Genomic DNA, 20912 nt, shown 5'->3' on the forward strand with positions numbered 1-20912 from the left:
AATTACAAATTTCTAGTAATGAAAGGCCTTTAGCTGGGGAGATTGCAGCTCCTGCCTCTGGGTTCCTCAAGTGAGGACCAACACCCAATGAATTCTTCCTTTCTCATTCTGCAGATGTGTTCTATCCAACTGAACAAACCACAGAAGGTAAGTTGTGCTATGTTGTGTCCCTGTGGCCTTATTGTCCCCAGAACCCCAGGCTCACCTCTGATCCAGAAGATGGGCAGAAGGCAGAGCATGAGGATTCTGAAGCTCCCAAGGAAATTTCTCAATAAGACTTTTAAGCCTCTATGTACATAGATGCCATGGATTATGTCCCTGAATTGCAGAGGTTGGGAAGAATCAGCCAGAGGGGGCATCTTCACGGGCCTCCAAGGAGGTCTTGTTTCTAGGGTTTCTATTGACCATTCCTAGTGTCACAAGGTTTCCATGTTTCACCCACCCGTTGGCTATTCCAGGGAGCAAAATATCTGGCTGCAGTGCCTGTAGAGGAAATCAAAACTCTGCTTAGCCAATGCCCTTGTCACTTATTTTTGTCTGAGGCCTCATAGTGCTATCATAGATGGCTCAACTCCCATCCTGGGACATCTCAGATCCGGTTCCATCTGTCTGACTTCCTCCAGTGAGAGGTACTGGTGGCATATCAGTATAGTTTAGACTGTGGCACCCTGGGCTTTGAGAAAAATCTCTTCCTACTTTTCTCCATGGGATTGGGATATTTTTTTTTCTAGTACACCAGTCAAAACAATCTCCATATTATTGCCTTTGGTCAGCCCAGAGTTTGTTGAGAAGACAATGGGCCCATATGTTAGGCATTACTCTTCCTCAGGCATGTGGGGCATCTCAAAGATAAAGTTGGCTTTTTTGTAACTTAGCCATATTCCTTCCTAGGATTGTATCACAAGGAAAATCCACTTTCTCCTCTTTATTAATTACCTACCAGGACACTCTTTGGAGGTAGACACTCTTGTGAGGGTTGTAGGCACTATCATGTAACTGTGCGAATCAGATTTAAGGGGAGAGAGGACTGGACAAGCCTTTGACACAGACCTGTGTGAGAGGACTTTTGTAAAGCTGTTTGTATCAAGACCTAGTGTGTGGGGAGAAGTCAACTTCTTCCACATCCAGAGTCCTTGTGACAGTTTCTCAGATAGAAGCTGGTCACTTGGTAGCAGTGGGATGATCCCTAGATATCTCTACTCCAGGCCTCAACACCATGTCATCTCTTGTCCAAGATCCAGGGTCTTTTAAGTAATATTAATATATATGTTGAAATTTGCTTCTTTTCTAAAGGCAAGAGATTATAACCATTTCTAATATAGTAAAAAAGATGAGCTAGGCATTCTCTGTGTGTCTCTGTATCTCTTTGTCTCTCTCTGTATCTCTGTCTTTCTCTCTTTTACACACACACACACACACACACACACACACACACACACACACACACACACACACTATATTCTAGTACTCAGGAGCCTGAGGTAGGAGGATTTTGAGTTTCAGTTTAGCCTAGTGTACATATAGAGAGATATTGAATTAAAAATGTCTACATAGAAAACCAAGGTAAATAGTATTCCAGACCTCTGCTACTGAATATTATATTGGGCTTGTCAGACAGTGGAATTAGATAAGAACAATTAATGACATATTTAAGCATGAGAAACCTCATTAGTGTATTAGTCCCCAAGAGCTCAGCACATTCTCTATAAAAATCGCCTTTTATATTTGGAGAACTCAAGACTACATAGATTTCTTACTGTGTCTATTCACATACCATTACCCAGCACAAACTTGAGTCATATCCCATCAACGGGTTCACTGTTCGTGCATGTCTTAGTTTTTCTCAATGGAGACTTAACTTTATATTTCTCATATTTCTCCCTCATCTGTATATGGACGCGCAGAGCCAACTACTTCGGTTCCTGGTTACATACCAATAGGTAACAAAAATTCTAAAAATCTCTCTCTGTAGGTCATGACACCAGTTTTATTCCCAGCATTGACTTCCCTGGGGTACTGAAGGGGATAGGGTGGCGGGGTGTGTTGTGAAGACATAGAGAAGTTGCGGATGCCTCCTGATGCTGAGAACTTTCCTCCACTGGGAACCCTGACACTGGACATTTCTGTGTGTGGAGGGGTCAGTCAGCATGCTGTTGCTGGCCATTTTTCTCTCCCTGTGTGTCAGTCAGCATGGGAGTGGGTTCCAAAATCCATGGTTTCTAAATTTGTTGTTATGTCAGAAGAGACTCTGGGTTAGAAAGATCAAGATAAGACAGCCTTCCAGAGAGGTTGGGTGACAAAATGAGTCTGATGATCTCTTATGAGAAGCCATTCTGATTCACTTTAAATGGGTAACTGGTCGAGAAAGCTTAGTGTTAGTGCAAACCCCATGCAGACATTTGTTGTGTTTAAACATGTTGGGTACTTGAGCCTGGACTTCAATAAAAAGTTCACATCAGTAGCCTTGGTGACCAGCAGTGACAAAGCTTGGGAACCTCTAGTGTGGTGTCATTGCAGTCAGAGAGTGTGAGTCCATGGAAACTGTCACCTGACCCAGCTCAGTAGGGGACCAGCAGCTTCTTCAGGTTTATAATTTTATATTGGGCCTGAAAGCAGTTCTAGTGTAAACTCTCAACCTTGTGTGTGTAAGCAGGTGTTGAGAACTTTTCGAGGAACCCATGAACTTCTGTTGTGGCAGGAAGCTCATCTTTCTGCCCTTTTGGTCTGTTGTAGACTGACCTGCTGTGCCTTCACCTTTACTGCTGGCAGGTGTGGGTCAGGGTGGAGATGAATGTTCACACGTGCAGTGTGAGTGTGAGGAATTGGGAGGGGTCTGCATCCTCTCTCTCCTTCAAGCACACTTGACTCTTCAGAACATGGCATTCAAGGCCTTAGGTACAAAGTGGAGTAGGTATCTTGTCACCATCCAGGGAAACACAGTTTGCAGAAACCTAGGCATTCTGGTGACCAACAGGACTGTCATGTCTAGAACAAAAGTCGAGGGCACTGCAGTGAGGGTTCACAGGCAGAGTGACAGGATAAAGGTCTTTACAGGACAGGGTGGCTAAGATGCAGCTTCAGGAGGAGCTCACATCCCATATTGCTTTAAAGTTCATGAGTGAACTGCCCACAAAATGTACAAGTGCCATCATCCACTCCGAATCAACAATGGAGAAACTACCCTGTCTTTCCAGGAACAGAGTCTGGTTTGGCTGTGAGGCTGGTGAATGGAGGAGACAGGTGTCAGGGTCGAGTGGAGATCCTTTACCAGGGTACCTGGGGCACCGTGTGTGACGACAGCTGGGACATCAATGATGCCACTGTGGTGTGCAGGCAGCTGGGCTGTGGCTCGGCCTTGGCTGCTCCAGGAAGTGCCCGCTTTGGACAGGGCTCAGGGCCCATTGTCCTGGATGACGTGGCATGTAGAGGATATGAGGACTATCTGTGGAGGTGCTCCCACCGAGGCTGGCTCTCTCATAAATGTGGACACCAAGAGGATGCTGGAGTCATCTGTTCAGGTAAGACCCAGTGGTCATTAAATCTGCCTGACAGTAAAGTAGTCAGGTCACTATGAATGCTACAGAACTTTGTTCTGGCCCTATTCATCTGGTCCTTGGAAGTGTAGGTGAATATCCAGGAGAATGCCCTTCTCAGTCAGGGTCCTGCAGAATGCTGTCAGTTATCTAGGGTCTCTAGAGTTTATGTGAGGCAGGTAAGCCATGGAAATGCAAGGACAAGTCCCAGGCTTCAGAAAGTACCAGGGTCAGCATACACGTGACCTTGCAAGGAGCACCCCAGCCTTGGTTTGGAGTACTGGAATTCTGTTTCTGTGTTGAATTTCAAGTATCTGGAGTGCAAAGCTAAATGGCATAGAGACCAAAGCAAATTCCCTTTTCTTGCCCCCCAGTGTTCCCCAGAATCCTTCTCAGACCGTACTGCAGAAGGAAGCTTCAGTAACTGCTTCCCTCTCACAGGCTTTACAGATTTCTGGGTCCTCACAGATTCGCTTTCAATATCCCAATCATGATATCACACTGGCAATGTTATTCATGAATGTTGGGGGTGCAAACATGGCAGCGAGGTCATATGTAGTGTGTTCATGAGATAGCTTGCAGAAGAAATCCTTGGGCATGGATACAGCAGGAAGGATTGCTAGAGTCCTGCAGAATTGTTTAACCATGAGGGCGAATCTTTGAATCTTCAACACCTCCAGGCTGATTACCCACACGGTAGGGAAGAACCTGGGTTTCCTGTCATGTCTCCAGGTGGTCATGACTTTCTTACTTGCTATTAGTAAGGTGCAGATAACCAGGTCTCACCTGGGCCATGGAGTCCATTGCAGAAGGTCAGGAATAGCTGTATTATTCATGGTCTGCTCTGGCAGCACCCACCCTGGAATATCATCAGCCTCTGCTACATCTGTACAAACACTTAGTCTGTCTTCCCTGCAGTTCAGGTGAACTTCTGGAACTTTCTATCTAACCGTCATTCTATTTCTCAAAGATTTCTATGGCACACCTAGCTCTGGTCACTATCAACAGATTGGAATCTCCCTGGTCTCCTGTTCCTTTTAGGGTCTGGTTTTTCTTTTGGCACTAGGGTACTATTGAGAAGACACATAGAATGCAACGTCTCTGAGTTTCCCCCAAACACGTTACCTGTGTCTTTGGCTTTCCTCCTTGCACATTCAAGTCTGACAGGACTTGTCCAGTCATTGTAAGAACATACCACTGGGCAGTATAGATCCCACTGCTGAACTCACATGTAGTCTATGTCACTGGGTGTCCGTTCCTAATCTCCCATACCATCTCTATTAACACTCGTTCCTTGTACATAATTGTCTGTTGATGTCTTCAGGGCCCAGGATGTCCTGAATTTTCTGCAGGATATGGAAGACAGATTGCTCATTTATTCCCAAGTTGGTACATGCATGGAGGGCCTAACAGAGTGCCTGACTCACAAGAATGTGTTGCAGAATGCAGGATGGAACTGTGAGCAGTCCACCCTAATGGCTCCTGAGATACCTGAGCATCCCTGCTGATTTCATAATTTATGCATATACATAAACACACATACACATGCTAAACCAACAACAACACTAACCACATCCTCACCGTTCCTGAACAATTATCTCCCAGTTTCTGAAAGACATGGATTCCAAGAACCTCCCCTCTTCTACCCAAAGCCTCTGACACTCAAGTCTTTTATCAACTGGTGTATGACCTGCAGACACCCTCCTGTGTCCTTGCAGTCATCCCGGATGTAGTCTCTCATAGAATATCAGCATTGTGTGACTCAGCTATTACCACATTGCTCATGTGAGGACAGCAAGAGGCAAACCTTTTCATGCTTAGTAATACAGAGGCAGGCTTTTTTTTTCTTCACATTTTTGACTCACCACCCATGTAATCTGTGAAGGAGCCCATAGGTACAGATGGCCGACTGGAATATTACTAAGACTATCTTGCTCTTTTGATCAATTGAAAAGGGACCTAGGTATTTGAGTTTTGTCATTGCAGTGTGGCCCACATAGCACTATTGTAAAAGCTGTCGCTCCAGAAAGTAGTTTTGCCAGGATTCCTGTGGGTGAGACACACAGTCTGAATTTGCTTTTATTCCTTTCACAGAGGCTCAGACAAGCAGTCCCACACCTGGTAAGTACTTTGAAAATATGGACCTGGATCAGGGTATAATTTCCCCCTATGTTGTGATAGATGCTGACACACTACATGTTAACGAGTGACACTAGGCTGAAATACAGTGTCAGCTATAGCAAAAAGTGTCCTGTCATAAGACAATTACAGTCTTCAATTTTGTGTTACCTCAGCCTCAAGTTTCAGTACATGGCACAATCAAATAGAATATCTGAATGCAGGGCTTGGATTCAGTCCTACTGCAAGAAGTTCTGACTAGGAGACATGAAGTGGGCTCAGGGATCTGTGGTTGGCAGATGATATGTAAGGCTAACATGCCCTCTTCACACTTGGCCAACTCCTGCTTGTGCCAAGACTAACCAGAAGTTGATGTTAGCAAGGTTATAGGACCGTTTGTTTGCTATTGGTTTGTATATTTACTGTTTGAGACCCACCTACTGCAGGCTAACCTCTTGCTGTTTTTGGCAATGATACCTTTGAATCTCTGATCTTCTTGCCTGTAGTTTCCAGGTTTTAGAATTCCAAGATTTGATACCATGTGAAGCTTTTATTTATTTATTTATTTAAATCTCACCTGACATGAAGTGTACTTTACCTTCATCCCAGATGTTTTTATCCCTCCTTACTAAGAAAATTATTTTTTATCAAGACCTTGGATAGTGCACATAGCCAAAACTGAAACACTGATCTCACCCCCAATTTCCCAGAAGGAGTGGCTTTACAGTACAGTTGAGGTTAACTTTGTACCCTGTATGAGAGCGTTCCTACACAGTGGATTCAATTCTAAACTGAGCTTTTTCTTTATTAAGGTTGGTGGAACCCGGGGGGAACAATTAACGGTAAGGTCATTTCCTTTGCTCTTGTCTCCTGGCTTTGACAACTTGTTGTGGTAAATCTCCCACCAAAGCATATCTGGTCAAGAAAAACACAACTCAATATTTATTGATATAAACTGGAGGCCTAGATTGGGCACATTTACCACTGCACTACTGTATTCCCCAGCCATGAGATCCCTTACAACTTGAGATTTTTCCAGGCCACAGTCTTCTCCTTTCTTGTCCTTCCAGCTCCAGCTCCTCTGTTGCCTCTCTGTCCTGTCTACATCCTCTTCTAACTCCTCCCCTTCTGACTCCTCCCCTAAGCCTTTTTCTCCACCTCCCCTTCTACTGCCCAATCACTGGCTCCAGCCTTTATTTTACAAATTCAATTTGACTGAAGGTTCACAAGAGTACTGATTCACTTCTCCTCTGCAGCCCCACCCAGGAAAGTGGAACTCCCATCAAAACAGGAGGCAGGGGCTATCCCCAACAGCTACTGATGAAATTAGGGTTGAATCTGCTTCCAGTTGCTGTGATCACACACTGGCCCTAAGCAACCTTGGAAGAGGAAAGGTCTCTTTGGCTTACAGTCACCATCCATCACTGAGTGAAGCCAGGGCAGGAGCTGGAGGCAGGCACGTGGAGGCAGGAACTAAAGCAGAGGCCGCGGAGCAGCCCTGCTTTCTGACTCATGCTTAGCCAGTGTTCCTATAGAACACAGGCCCAGCTGCCCAAGGACAGTGAGCTGGCCTTGCCCTGACAATTATCCCTCACAGCAGTCCACACAGACAGGGCCACAGGCCAGTCTGATCTGGGCCACTCCCAGATTGAGAGTCCTTTACATGACTCAGCTGGAGCCATGTTGACAGTGGAGGTAACTAGGACAGATGGCCAGCATGGCTGCTGCCTCAGTGTGGTAGAATCCAAAGTAGCCGTTGGGTACCAAAATCAGGGATGGAGAAGAGATGAGAGACATGGGTGTCAAACTGCTGGGCAGACCCTACCAATCTCCACCTGTCCTCTTTCTTCTTCTCTCTGCCCTTCAGTCATGTGATGGATGAACTTACCTTTAGCCTTGTGTCAGAAGGGCTAGTGGAAAACAGTCACAGTTTCCTCCTTCCACAATTAACAATAGTGCACAAAATCCATGCTCAGCTATTACAGGTAGTGTGTGCTATCATCAGGATATGCTCCCTGGCAGGGAATCCAGTGGAAGATTTTTGACCAACTTCCAGAATGGGCCACACCAAGGCTGGCAGTTCTCTAGGGGGAACATTCAGAGTGTGACCAATAGAGGGCAGCTAGATTGTGTCCTTCAGACACAGAGTCTTTCGGGGCACCTTGGAAGGCTCAGGTGGCCTTTGTCAACCCCCATAGCACCCTCTGAAGATCTCCAACAGCAACTGTCTGAGCCTCTCCCCTTGCATCCACTCCAACCTCCCACTTTCAGAGCACAGAGATCAAAGAACCACAAAGGAGCCACTGAAGGGCACAGCCAGGCCAGCTCCTGCTGTCCGGACACTCAACCTGTTTCTTTCTGTACCACCCAGCTGCTGTCTGTTTCCTCTCACAACAGCACAGATGTCAGTGTGAGAGACTTAGGGGCAGCTCTCCATGCAGAAGCATGCTGCCTGTAGACTGCACAGTCATGTTCATCCTTCCATTGGGAGAGCAGGCTGGAGGGGTAGAAAAGGTTTCTATTAGATGGACTCCATTGCACCCTTGACCCTGATGCAGAAAGAGTGGATACAGAAGCTCTCTTTGTGTGTGTGTACACGTGTTCCCACCAGAATTGCTGGTTTAACCACTGATAGGTAGTATGTACTGTGCACATGTCACAGGAACCCTAGTGTGACTGTGTTGATCACTCCCTATCTGACAATAGCAGTAGACAGACCATGGCCCTGCAAGCAATCACACTGTGAACAGCTTTGTCTGCCCTTACGGAATAGTCTCTGGATGTCACCTCTTTTGCTCCTTGGAGCCATTTCTCAGGACTGTTTCAGCGATGGCAAACATTTATGATGAGACATTTTGTTTGATCTATAGAGATGTCCAAATGCCTTTTGGATTCAAATATCTGGGTATTTCCCTTCATGTTTCTGCATTGGGGTTGTCAGTGAACTGCATGGTTTTTTTTTTTTTTTTTTTTTTTGATGGAATAGAAGCAGAGATGAAGGAGAGTGAGGACAAAAGATGCTCATGGTGACATCTCAGTGGAAGTTAAAGAAGGACCAGTGTCAGGTTCCTCAGTGAATTACAAATTTCTAGTAATGAAAGGCCTTTAGCTGGGGAGATTGCAGCTCCTGCCTCTGGGTTCCTCAAGTGAGGACCAACACCCAATAAATTCTTCCTTTCTCATTCTGCAGATGTGTTCTATCCAACTGAACAAACCACAGAAGGTAAGTTGTGCTATGTTGTGTCCCTGTGGCCTTATTGTCCCCAGAACCCCAGGCTCACCTCTGATCCAGAAGATAGGCAGAAGGCAGAGCATGAGGATTCTGAAGCTCCCAAGGAAATTTTTCAATAAGACTTTAAGCCTCTATGTTCATAGATGCCATGGATTGTGTCCCTGAATTGCAGAGGTTGGGAAGAATCAGCCAGAGGGGGCATCTTCACGGGCCTCCAAGGAGGTCTTGTTTCTAGGGTTTCTATTGACCATTCCTAGTGTCACAAGGTTTCCATGTTTCACCCACCCGTTGGCTATTCCAGGGAGCAAAATATCTGGCTGCTGTGCCTGTAGAGGAAATCAAAACTCTGCTTAGCCAATGCCCTTGTCACTTATTTTTGTCTGAGGCCTCATAGTGCTATCATAGATGGCTCAACTCCCATCCTGGGACATCTCAGATCCGGTTCCATCTGTCTGACTTCCTCCAGTGAGAGGTACTGGTGGCATATCAGTATAGTTTAGACTGTGGCACCCTGGGCTTTGAGAAAAATCTCTTCCTACTTTTCTCCATGGGATTGGGATTTTTTTTTCTAGTACACCAGTCAAAACAATCTCCATATTATTGCCTTTGGTCAGCCCAGAGTTTGTTGAGAAGACAATGGGCCCATATGTTAGGCATTACTCTTCCTCAGGCATGTGGGGCATCTCAAAGATAAAGTTGGCTTTTTTGTAACTTAGCCATATTCCTTCCTAGGATTGTATCACAAGGAAAATCCACTTTCTCCTCTTTATTAATTACCTACCAGGACACTCTTTGGAGGTAGACACTCTTGTGAGGGTTGTAGGCACTATGATGTAATTGTGCGAATCAGATTTAAAGGGAGAGAGGACTGGACAAGCCTTTGACACAGACCTGTGTGAGAGGACTTTTGTAAAGCTGTTTGTATCAAGACCTAGTGTGTGGGGAAAGGTCAACTTCTTCCACATCCAGAGTCCTTGTGACAGTTTCTCAGATAGAAGCTGGTCACTTGGTAGCAGTGGGATGATCCCTAGATATCTCCACTTCAGGCCTCAACACCATGTCATCTCTTGTCCAAGATCCAGGGTCTTTTAAGTAATATTAATATATATGTTGAAATTTGCTTCTTTTCTAAAGGCAAGAGATTATAACCATTTCTAATATAGTAAAAAAAGGTGAGCTAGGCATTCTCTACGTGTCTCTGTATCTCTTTGTCTCTCTCTGTATCTCTGTCTTTCTCTCTTTTACACACACACACACACACACACACACACACACATACACACACACACACACACTATTCTAGTACTCAGGAGCCTGAGGTAGGAGGATTTTGAGTTTCAGTTTAGCCTAGTGTACATATAGAGAGATATTGAATTAAAAATGTCTACATAGAAAACCAAGGTAAATAGTATTCCAGACCTCTGCTACTGAATATTATATTGGGATTGTCAGACAGTGGAATTAGATAAGAACAATTAATGACATATTTAAGCACGAGAAACCTCATTAGTGTATTAGTCCCCAAGAGCTCAGCACATTCTCTATAAAAATCGCCTTTTATATTTGGAGAACTCAAGACTACATAGATTTCTTACTGTGTCTATTCACATACCATTACCTAGCACAGACCTGAGTCACAGCCCATCAACGGGTTCACTGTTCGTGCATGTCTTAGTTTTTCTCAATGGAGACTTAACTTTATATTTCTCATTTTTCTCCCTCATCTGTATATGGACGCGCAGAGCCAACTACTTCGGTTCCTGGTTACATACCAATAGGTAACAAAAATTCTATAAAGCTCTCTCTGTAGGTCACAACGCCAGTTTTATTCCCAGCGTTGACTTCCCTGGGGTACTGAAGGGGATAGGGTGGCGGGGTGTGTTGTGAAGACATAGAGAAGTTGGGGATGCCTCCTGATGCTGAGGACTTTCCTCCACTGGGATCCCTGACACTGGACATTTCTCTCTGTGTGTGGAGGGGTCAGTCAGCATGCTGTTGCTGGCCATTTCTCTCTCCCTGTGTGTCAGTCAGCGTGGGAGTAGGTTCCAAAATCTATGGTTTCTAAATTTGTTATGTCAGAAGAGACTCTGGATTAGAAGGATCAAGATAAGACAGCCTTCCAGAGAGGTTGGGTGACAAAATGAATCTGATGACTTCTTATGAGAAGCCATTCTGATTCACTTTAAATGGGTAACTGGTCGAGAAAGCTTAGTCTTAGTGCAAACCTCGTGCAGACATTTGTTGTGTTTAAACATGTTGGGTACTTGAGCCTGGACTTCAATAAAAAGTTCACATCAGTAGCCTTGGTGACCAGCAGTGACAAAGCTTGGGAACCTCTAGTGTGGTGTCATTGCAGTCAGAGAGTGTGAGTCCATGGAAACTGTCACCTGACCCAGCTCAGTAGGGGACCAGCAGCTTCTTCAGGTTTATAATTTTATATTGGGCCTGAAAGCAGTTCTAGTGTAAACTCTCAACCTTGTGTGTGTAAGCAGGTGTTGAGAACTTTTCGAGGAACCCATGAACTTCTGTTGTGGCAGGAAGCTCATCTTTCTGCCCTTTTGGTCTGTTGTAGACTGACCTGCTGTGCCTTCACCTTTACTGCTGGCAGGTGTGGGTCAGGGTGGAGATGAATGTTCACACGTGCAGTGAGTGTATGAAATTGGGAGGGGTCTGCATCCTCTCTCTTCTTCAAGCATACTTGACTCTTCAGTACATGGCATTCCAGGCCTTAGGTACAAGGTGGAGTAGGTATCTTGTCGCCATCCAGGGAAACCCAGTTTGCAGAAACCTAGGCATTCTGGTGAACAACAGGACTGTTATGTCTAGAACAGAAATAGAGGGCACTGCAGTGAGGCTTCACAGGCAAAGTGACAGGATAAAGGTCTTTACAGGACAGGGTGGCTAAGATGCAGCTTCAGGAGGAGCTCACATCCCATATTGCTTTAAAGTTCATGAGTGAACTGCCCACAAAATGTACAAGTGCCATCATCCACACTGGACCAACAATGGAGAAACTACCTTGTCTTTCCAGGAACAGAGTCTGGTTTGGCTGTGAGGCTGGTGAATGGAGGAGACAGGTGTCAGGGTCGAGTGGAGATCCTTTACCAGGGTACCTGGGGCACCGTGTGTGACGACAGCTGGGACACCAATGATGCCAATGTGGTGTGCAGGCAGCTGGAGTGTGGTTGGGCCTTGGCTGCTCCAGGAAGTGCCCGCTTTGGACAGGGCTCAGGGCCCATTGTCCTGGATGACGTGGCCTGTACAGGACATGAGGCCTATCTTTGGGGATGTTCCCACCGAGGCTGGCTCTCTCATAACTGTGGACACCACGAGGATGCTGGAGTCATCTGTTCAGGTATAATCCAAAGGCCATCAGATATTGTTTTCAACAATGGGCTTTTATAAGTCACTGGATTCTGTTCTCAATGTTGTATTTGGGCTCCATCAGTAGTGGGACTTACTGTACATTGTTGAGTTTTTCTCACTCTGGGAACTCTCCAAAACTCAGACAGCTGTCTTGGAACTCTAGAGCTTCCTTGGTGCAGAACTAGGTCCCCAGCTTGAAGAAGTACTGGTGTCTTCACATGTTCCCTCTTGTAGACTGTCCCATAGTATTTGAAAGTTCCTAGGTCTGGTTTTAAGATTGTGCATTCAGCAACTCATATGTAAAAACTATAATGCACCATTTTAGCTGAGGAACATCCATCTGACTCCACCCCCTGTGGTCCCTGACATCATTCCCAGAGATTTAGCTTTTGCAGGAAACATGTGTTGCATCTCTCTAGTTTCTTTTGTCATAGTCATTTGTCATTAGCCATAATCATTTTAGGTTAGCCAAGTAGCTAACCTAAAGCCAATGACTCATTGACTGATACAGGTAGAAATCCGTATGACAGAGTAGGGTATAGGCAGTACAGGGTGGCAATATATTTTGTGCTCATGAACCAGCCATGAAGAATCCATACAGGAACAGTGAAGCAAGGAGGACCACATGTTTTCAACAGTATCCTTCTAACTTGAGGGTAGTCAGTGGGTCTTCAACAGCTCATTACTGAGACTAATTTTGGATGATTACCTCCATGGTCATGCAAAGAACTTTGTAGCCTGTTCTAGAGGTAGCCATTACTTTCTCACTCCAGATAATGACTTATTGGTGCTCAGGTCCAGACTTTGGCTGTAGGGTGCAGTATGGATTTCAGTGGGTATATCTAGGTTTCTGGGTACTCTGGTTATATGCAGAATATCAGCTCTTTGTGTGAAAACACCAACTTTGTCTCACCTGTTAGTGTAGGTGGGGTCCTTTTTTCTGTGTCTAACCTCCCTTTTTTCTCACAGCTGCCCAACTCCAGAACACAACCAGGCTAGGTGAGTTGTAGCATCTTTATATGGAAGATCTTTGTTCTTGGGAATCCCATTTTGGGGGTGCATGCTCTTCTTTTGCTACTTTAGTATTCAGGAGGCACCGTCTTATCCCCTACCCAAGTTTGCACCAAATATTTGGGTAGAGTAGTGGTTGAGACACTTGTAACTGAGATAAAAAGCTATCCATGCAAGGGACTGAAATAAAAAGCCATCCATGCAAGGGGCTTTGGCCTTTTTATATTCATGATCTGTTTGCAAATTGATGTGGACATTCTTTGGCCTTCTGAAAGCATCAGCATTATCCAAGTCACTCTCTTCTATTTCTACAAAATCTATATTGCTGCATGGTCCCCTCCCCATGAGCCTCTATGGTCACCTCTCCACCAACACATATGTGATGCATGGTCACCTCCCCATGCCATATGAGATGGATGGAGAGGCAAGGAATGTTTTGTGATTCTAGGATTGACAGGAAAGTTAATTCTTCTATGTCCTGCACTCTGTTGCCTTTGGCCTTTTGTCTCTTTCTCCACTGTTTATCTAAATCTGGGACATGGTGTCACATGTACCTGTCCCATACTTGGATTCCCAAATGGGCAAACAGCTTCTTAGAGAAAAGAATGTCTCAGTTAGAGAGAGGTGGCAGAACACTCTGATGTCCTTTGGGTTTTGTTCTTTAGATGAGTATATGGGTTGGACCCCTGTGCATAAGTCACCAGTGCAGCCCTCGGATGGATTCCATATTGTGTGGAGAACATCTTTTTGTGTCCATTTGTATCCTAATCACACTTTTTATCATTTTCAGACATGTGGCCTACTACTACCTCAGCAACTACACCAGGTAATGAGTCTTCTTGCTATGGTTTGGCTCCCTGTACATCGCAGGTTGAAACCTTGACTGGCTAATAAGAGATTAAGATGAAGGAGTTGCCTGCCTTGCTTATGATCCTTTGTGTTTACGATCCTAGTCATGCAGAAAGGAGTTTCACAAGCTGCTGATAGGTTGCTGGTAGAGACCCCTGTTCTGCTCACAGCCACACCAACAGCGATAGAGTGGGTGGGACTCTTTCATATTCAGTCTTCCCCAGAACCTTCAGCACTTCTATAAAGTACAAAGGCAGCATCTGCTGAGCCACATCACCTTCTGCTTGTCTCAATAGAATCGCAGACTTGTAGCACTTAAACAATTTTATCAAACTTCGCTTCCATGTGAAATCATTTGCTATGGAGGCCCTTCCCTATGACAATTGTCCGGAAAGCAATCTTTTGCAAGAGTCATGTGACATGGGACAGCGGAGACTGTTCTTGTCATGCTCCTAAAGTATAGATGGCATGATTCTTTTACCAAGCAACTGTCATTCAGGACAATGCTATCATTGCCCTAGGATCCAGGATCACTTCGCTGGTACTATGATAGACACATGAGAGCATGGTCAGTGCCACTATGTGCCCTTGAGAAAAGACTCTCTGTTTCTCAGGCAATGTTTCCATCTTGCTAGCACAGGTATCTTGACTACACTTTGATTCACAGGCCTTCCTTCTAATCTAGCTTTGTTTTCTCTCCAGATTTGATGACTACAACTCCTTATTATGGTAAGTTTGGGATGAGACCAAAGCATAGCTTTCAGCAGTTCAACCAAGAGGTTGGAGAAAGGCAGGAATTCTGGGATCTTCTTGAAGCCTTTGCTGGAGCACAGCTCAGAAAAACAAGGAGAAAGAATGGAATTAGAAAGAAGGCCTATCTTTCCTGTGTATGTCCACAGTGACCCACTCTGTTCACAAAAATTTATCTTCTATTTACTCCATCCTAGAACTAATGAACAGATTTGGTCTGAGCCCTGAGATTCCAATCATGAGTTTAGACTCATGACCAGGACTACAGGTCTTCAATGTGAGCCTGTGGTGGGTATTTCCTGTTCCATTCAGTATTCTGTTGACCCCAGAACCTTCAGCATTCCCCATGAAGGTAGATCCTGTTGAGCCAACCTTACCCTCTGCTTGTCTCAGTGAAATATGAGACTTTGCAGCAGTTAATCCATTTTATTACACATTACTTTCCTGAAAAAAAAATTGCTATGGAGGCCCTTTCCTATGTAATTTGCCTAGAAACCATTGTATTTTGTAAGACATTTGTCAGCAGAGACTGTTCCTGCCAGATTCCTAAGGTACAGATAGCATGATTCTTTTCCCAAGCAACTGTCAATTCAGGACAAAGTTATAGTTGACCTGGGTCCTAGGACCTGATCCTTGTCATTATGGTGGACACATGAGAGCATGGTCAAGGCCACCAAAAAAGGGGTGGTGGTGGTGGTTATTATTCTCAGTAACAGTGCTTTTGTGCCCAGTATTTTTGCTTCTGAATCATGAGCTTGATAGAACCTTGATGCACAGACCTTTCTAATCCAGCTTTGTTTTCCTCTCCAGACTGGTGGACAACTGTAATTTATGGTAAGTCTGGGATGAGGCCAAAGCGTAGCTTTCAGCACTTTAATCAAGATGTTGGAGAGAGACAGGAATTCTGGGATCATCTTGAAGTCTGAGCTAGAGCACAGCTGAGAAAGACAAAAAGAAAGAAATCAATTAGAAAGAGGGCCTATGTTTCCTGTGTACATCCCCAGTGATCTACTCTGTCCAAAAAATCTATTTCTTGTAAAATTAATTATGTTAATATAAATATAATTAGTAGGTTAATCTGGTGGATGTATTTTTTTACCCTTCTTAGTCCCTAATAACCACACGGAGAAACCAAGATTTATTTCAAGTTGCACCTCCATAGCTTGGTAATAAATGATTCTTTTCCTAAGCAACTGTCATTCAGGACAAAGTTGCAGTGTCCCCAGGGTCAGGGCCACATCATTATTAATATGAAGTACACATGAGAGCTCGGTCAGGGCCACCACTTGCTCTCAAGACTTTGAAAGCACTTGCTTTCAAGGGACTTTGTTATTCCCAGCCACAGTGCTTCTGTGTCCAATGTTTTCCACTTCCAACCATGGATGGCTTGACAGAATCTTGATGCAGACCTTTCTCTAATCTATCTTTGTTTTCCTCTGCAGATTGGTGGACAACTTCTTCTCCTGGTAAGTCTCGGAAGAGAGCCAATTTCTCTTTCAGCACTTCAACTAAGAGTTGGAGAGAGGTGGGAGTTCTAGGATCTTTTTGTAATCTGTGCTGAGGCTCAGCTCACAAAGACAAGGAGAAATGAAGGAATTAGAAAGAGGGCCCATCTTTCCTGTGTACATCTCCAGTGATCCACTCGGTCCAAACAATTACATCTCCTATTTACTCAACCAGAGATTTAATGAGTAGGTTTGGAAAGGGCTCTCAGGATGTACTTATGGGGTTGGGATCTCAAGTATTCAATATGAACCTTTAGTGGACACTGCCTAACCCATTCAGAACACCATGGCATACCAGAAGACATAGGCTTTGGATGCTCAGAGTCAGAACAGTGCTTCTTGTAGATTTTCTATTCTCCAGAGAGAGCGACACTCTTATCACCAAAGACATGCACACTTGACACAACCTCTGGTATAGGTGTTAATTATACCCAAATACTTTGTGTCCAGGTAGCAGAAACTCTGCACCAGTCATCTAAGAGATTGGTACCTACAATCATTTGCCAGCCAGGGAATCAAAGAAATTCAAGGAAAGGTTTTCATCATGAGCACAGGGGACAGAAGACTGTGGCCTTGATAGAACTTTTTATTTTCCATCCACCCATTCACTGAACAACCTGCACCTAATCCCACAAAGAAAAGATACAAGGAAGGGGTCCTACATGTCCTTAGAATGTGACCAGAGCTAGGTTATCTCCTGTCTGGCTTCTCCCTTGGAATTTTGGTCAAACCTAACTCGTCCCACTGCTAGACACCTGTGCAGTGTGATCCAGGGTTTATCAGCATGTTCACACTTCTCTGTCTGCAGAGTACACTTGTGGAGGTTTCCTGACTCAGTCCTATGGGCTATTTTCCAGCCCATACTACCCCTCAAGCTATCCTAACAATGCCAGATGTTTGTGGAAAATTTTGGTTCCCAGCATGAACCGTGTGACAGTGGTCTTCACAGATGTGCAGTAAGTATGTGTGTGCAGAACAGCTGTTACAGAGCATTGTGGGGGGTGCTTTGAAATTATGGGTGAATATTCAAGTCAGCATTTACAACACAGCTTCTATTTTTGATGTGGAACAAGAGTCGCCCAGGGAGGATATAATGGATGCAAAAGCACAGGAATTTGAAAATACCCTGTCTTAAAGTCCCAGGTTGTCATGAATTTGCACTATGGCCATGGGGTGCCATGTTCCTAATCCCCAGCCAGAAGAAGGGGCTGGAATTCCTGTTCTCCTCACTTTGTTGATTAACAAGTGAGCAGGCAATGGGAACACACTTGTAGCCTTACTCAGTGGGAAGGAAGGGTGGTGGCCTAGGTAGTGACAGTTTTGGGTGCACATTAGGACAGTGCTGTTCATGAGGGTACCTATTCAGTGCAAAGCTTTCCCCACAGCTCCTTTTCCTTCCATGAGGCACCAGGAGCAAGTGCCAGTGCATTTCCTCTGAAGTGTATAGGGCCTCAGCACTTACTAACTAAGCTGTGTTCCCAGGACCTCTCTTGGTGTCTGTGGTGGGTTGCAAGTCTCTGCTGTAGAACTACCTATAGATTGTGTCAGTGTCCTTGTTAGGACAATTTAAGAGTGCACCTAAAGAACACAAGGTCCTGTGCACAAAGCCCCTCAGTCTGGTTTTTGTCAACACCTCACTGACAGTTACTAGCATACAGTAACATTTTATGAAGCTACCTCCCTCTCCAACCTTCCCTGTCCCTCCTGGTAATACAGTATTTTGTCATGGCTCCATCTCAGTGTTTCTCAGTGGACATGGAATGCAGTGTTGATCTTAGTATATGAGAAACTCAAGGGTCAGAGAGTTCCAGTGACTTGTGTTGTGGTAGGATTTTTTTTTAGGTTTTTATTTAATGTGTGTGAGTGTTTTGTGTGTATATGTATGTCTGTGAACTGTATGTGTACCTGGTCCCCACAGAGGTCAGAAGAAAGTGTCTAATTCCTTAAACACAGTTGTGAGCTTCCTTGTAGATGCTGGGAATTGAACCATGGTTCTCTAAAACATTAGACAGTGCAGTTACCTACTGAGCTATCTTTCTACCACTTGCCTTGGGTGTACTTCTTCCTTTTTAAAAATATACTTATTGGAGATATTTGTTTTATCCTGAAGATAATTTGGGACTTTGTGAAGCAATCAATTAGAATGTTCTCAGGTGACCTTCCTGTGTTGATATAAAGACTTTCAAGGAGAGGTAGTATAGATTACATATCTGTGACCCCCAAAGGTAGAATTTTACCAGGCATGCTGGGTGTGGGAAAACAGATGAATTCCCTCTGGACTCCAGGAAATCATCTATTCTTTCAAGTGTTGTATTTAGTCACTGTTATCAGGACAATGGACCCTGAGATGTGAGCCCTCAAACCACATTCTAGACACAGAAAAAGGAGACTGTTGTATCTTCTGTGTCTTCAGGCTTGAAGGAGGCTGCAGCTATGACTATATCCTGGTTTATGATGGCCCTGAATACAATTCTTCTCTCATTGCTCGGGTATGTGATGGATTCAATGGATCTTTCACCTCAACCCGGAACTTCATGTCTGTAGTCTTCATCACGGATGGCAGTGTGACAAGAAGAGGGTTCCAGGCTGACTATTACTCTATCCCTGTCAGCATTGGCACAAGTAAGTTCCCTTGTGAGAATGAATGTCCACTTGGGATCAGGGATGTCACAAGGAGCCATCTGATTCTCAACACTCCTGAGTTTGTGACAAGGGCAATAGAGTGGTACCCTGGGTCCTGGGTCCTGGGTCCTGGGTCCTGGGTCCTGGGTCCTGGGTCCTGTGCTTGCTGAGAGGGACTGTGGCCACTTGGGTTCTGACTGGCAGAAAGAGAGGCTTGGGCCAGCACTGGTTGACGGGATGTACAATGGCGTTACTGTCATCGTCGGAGACTAAAAAGGCAAAGGTTCAACAAAGAGTGAAAAATCAGTGCCAGGATTGGTTGATGACATCATACTTGGACCTTTGTGACCTTTCCAGAGTGTGGGACACTGGCCATGTTCTGGGACCAAGCACATCTGGCTTCTGTCTGAAAAAGGATAGATTATAGGATATGAAGATGGACAGAACATTGAATCAGAGATTGAGTTCTTAGAGACACCATGTAGACCTCTGAGTGTGATGGAGAAGGGCTGATGACTGATATCTAAGGTCTCTTGTTCAGCAAGGAGCAGAAGGGTGGACATTGTCCTGAGATAAAGACCTGACTTGATGTTGTTGCTAGTCTTGGTTATGGAGTTGCTTTATTATCCGTGAAAATGATCACTTGACAAAACATTTTGCTTGTGTCAATTTCTGTCTCTGGTTCCCCATCAGAGAACCCTAAGTACAAGTTCCCTCACTAGGCCTTTATGTAGGTGTGTGTCTCTGCACAGATTTTCAAGTACTGGGGTAGAGACTGTATTCATGACTATAAATCCCTCCAGATCTGTGCCTCATGGCTAGTGTGACTGAAGATGTCCTAAGAGACCTGAATGGTCAAATGTAAGGACTTGATCTGGACTTGGGGTAGTTACCCATGATTCACTGGACAGCCACAAACTATAGGATCCATCCTGTCAACATATGCAGAAACACATTTCCTTGTGAGATGGGAGCAGAATGAGGGTCCTTAATGACCCCATGAGTAGCATCTTCCTGGCAGTGTGTATGGCTACACTCTTAATCTGGGGCAGCAGATGAGTACAACTCAGTCTGGTGTGCTCAGTGTCATGCACCCAAGAGCAGGCCAGACAACTTCTCTTCAAGGCTCTGACATTGCTTCTTTGTCTCACAGCTCTTCCAACGTCATTCCCGACAATAGCTGGTGAGTCCTGACCTCCTTCAACTCCTCTCTATCCTCTTCATCCCTATTCTGGCCATGGCCAACAGCTACAGAGTGGGTGGGACTCCAGTATTCTGTCTGCCCAAGGACCTTCATACTCTCCATATAGTAAAAAGGCAGTGTGTGTTGACTCAAGCTCACCCTTTGCTTGACTCAGTGGGATATGAGAGTTACAACACTTAATCCATTTTGCTAAATGTCATTTCCTGTGAAATGATCTGAGAAAGCATTATCTTTTGCAACAGTCATGTGACATAGGGACAGAGGAAACTGTTCCTTTCAGGTTTCTAAGGTATAGATGCCATAATTCTTTTTACCAATTTTGTCATTGATGACAGACTTATAGCTGTCCTGGGTCCCAGGAATACCTCACTGTCAATTTGATGGACACATGATAGCATGGTTAGGACCAGCACTTGCTTTCAAGGCACGGACAATCTTTTATTCAGCTACAGTGCTTCTGTGTCCAATGTTATCTGCTCTGAACCACGAGTCCCTTGTCAGAACCTTGATGAACAAGCCTTTCTTCTAATCTGTCTTTGTTTTCCTCCTAGATTGGTGGCCTACAACATATCCTTATGGTAAGTCTGTTTTCAGTAATTCAACCATGAGTTTAGAAAGAGACAGGTATTCTGGGATCTTCTTGAAGTCTGTGATGGAGCACGGCTTAAAAGGACAAGGAGAAAGAAAGGAATTAGAAATAAAGCTTATCTTTCTTACATCTG

The 20912-nt window shown here is 44.7% G+C and overlaps 1 protein-coding gene across 4 annotated transcripts in view; it reads left to right on the forward strand.

Annotated features, from left to right (window-relative positions):
- Dmbt1 (deleted in malignant brain tumors 1) overlaps positions 1–20912 on the forward strand; it is a 51001-nt gene that overhangs the window by 14113 nt on the left and 15976 nt on the right. The window contains exons 8-24 of one of the 4 annotated variants that reach the window (XM_076911867.1): positions 115–147; positions 1905–1940; positions 3195–3518; positions 5628–5654; positions 6464–6493; positions 8842–8874; positions 10626–10661; positions 11915–12238; positions 13219–13248; positions 14051–14086; positions 14812–14838; positions 15670–15693; positions 16302–16325; positions 17173–17320; positions 18778–18986; positions 20140–20169; positions 20742–20768. In XM_076911867.1, the coding sequence (XP_076767982.1) occupies positions 115–147; positions 1905–1940; positions 3195–3518; positions 5628–5654; positions 6464–6493; positions 8842–8874; positions 10626–10661; positions 11915–12238; positions 13219–13248; positions 14051–14086; positions 14812–14838; positions 15670–15693; positions 16302–16325; positions 17173–17320; positions 18778–18986; positions 20140–20169; positions 20742–20768 (1398 nt within the window). The remainder of the gene's footprint in view (positions 1–114; positions 148–1904; positions 1941–3194; positions 3519–5627; positions 5655–6463; positions 6494–8841; positions 8875–10625; positions 10662–11914; positions 12239–13218; positions 13249–14050; positions 14087–14811; positions 14839–15669; positions 15694–16301; positions 16326–17172; positions 17321–18777; positions 18987–20139; positions 20170–20741; positions 20769–20912) is intronic. The other 3 variants (XM_076911880.1, XM_076911869.1, XM_076911890.1) reach the window with 3 other exon arrangements.

This window comes from Arvicanthis niloticus, chromosome 1 (genome assembly GCF_011762505.2).
Source record: "Arvicanthis niloticus isolate mArvNil1 chromosome 1, mArvNil1.pat.X, whole genome shotgun sequence".
Lineage (NCBI taxonomy): Eukaryota > Metazoa > Chordata > Mammalia > Rodentia > Muridae > Arvicanthis > Arvicanthis niloticus.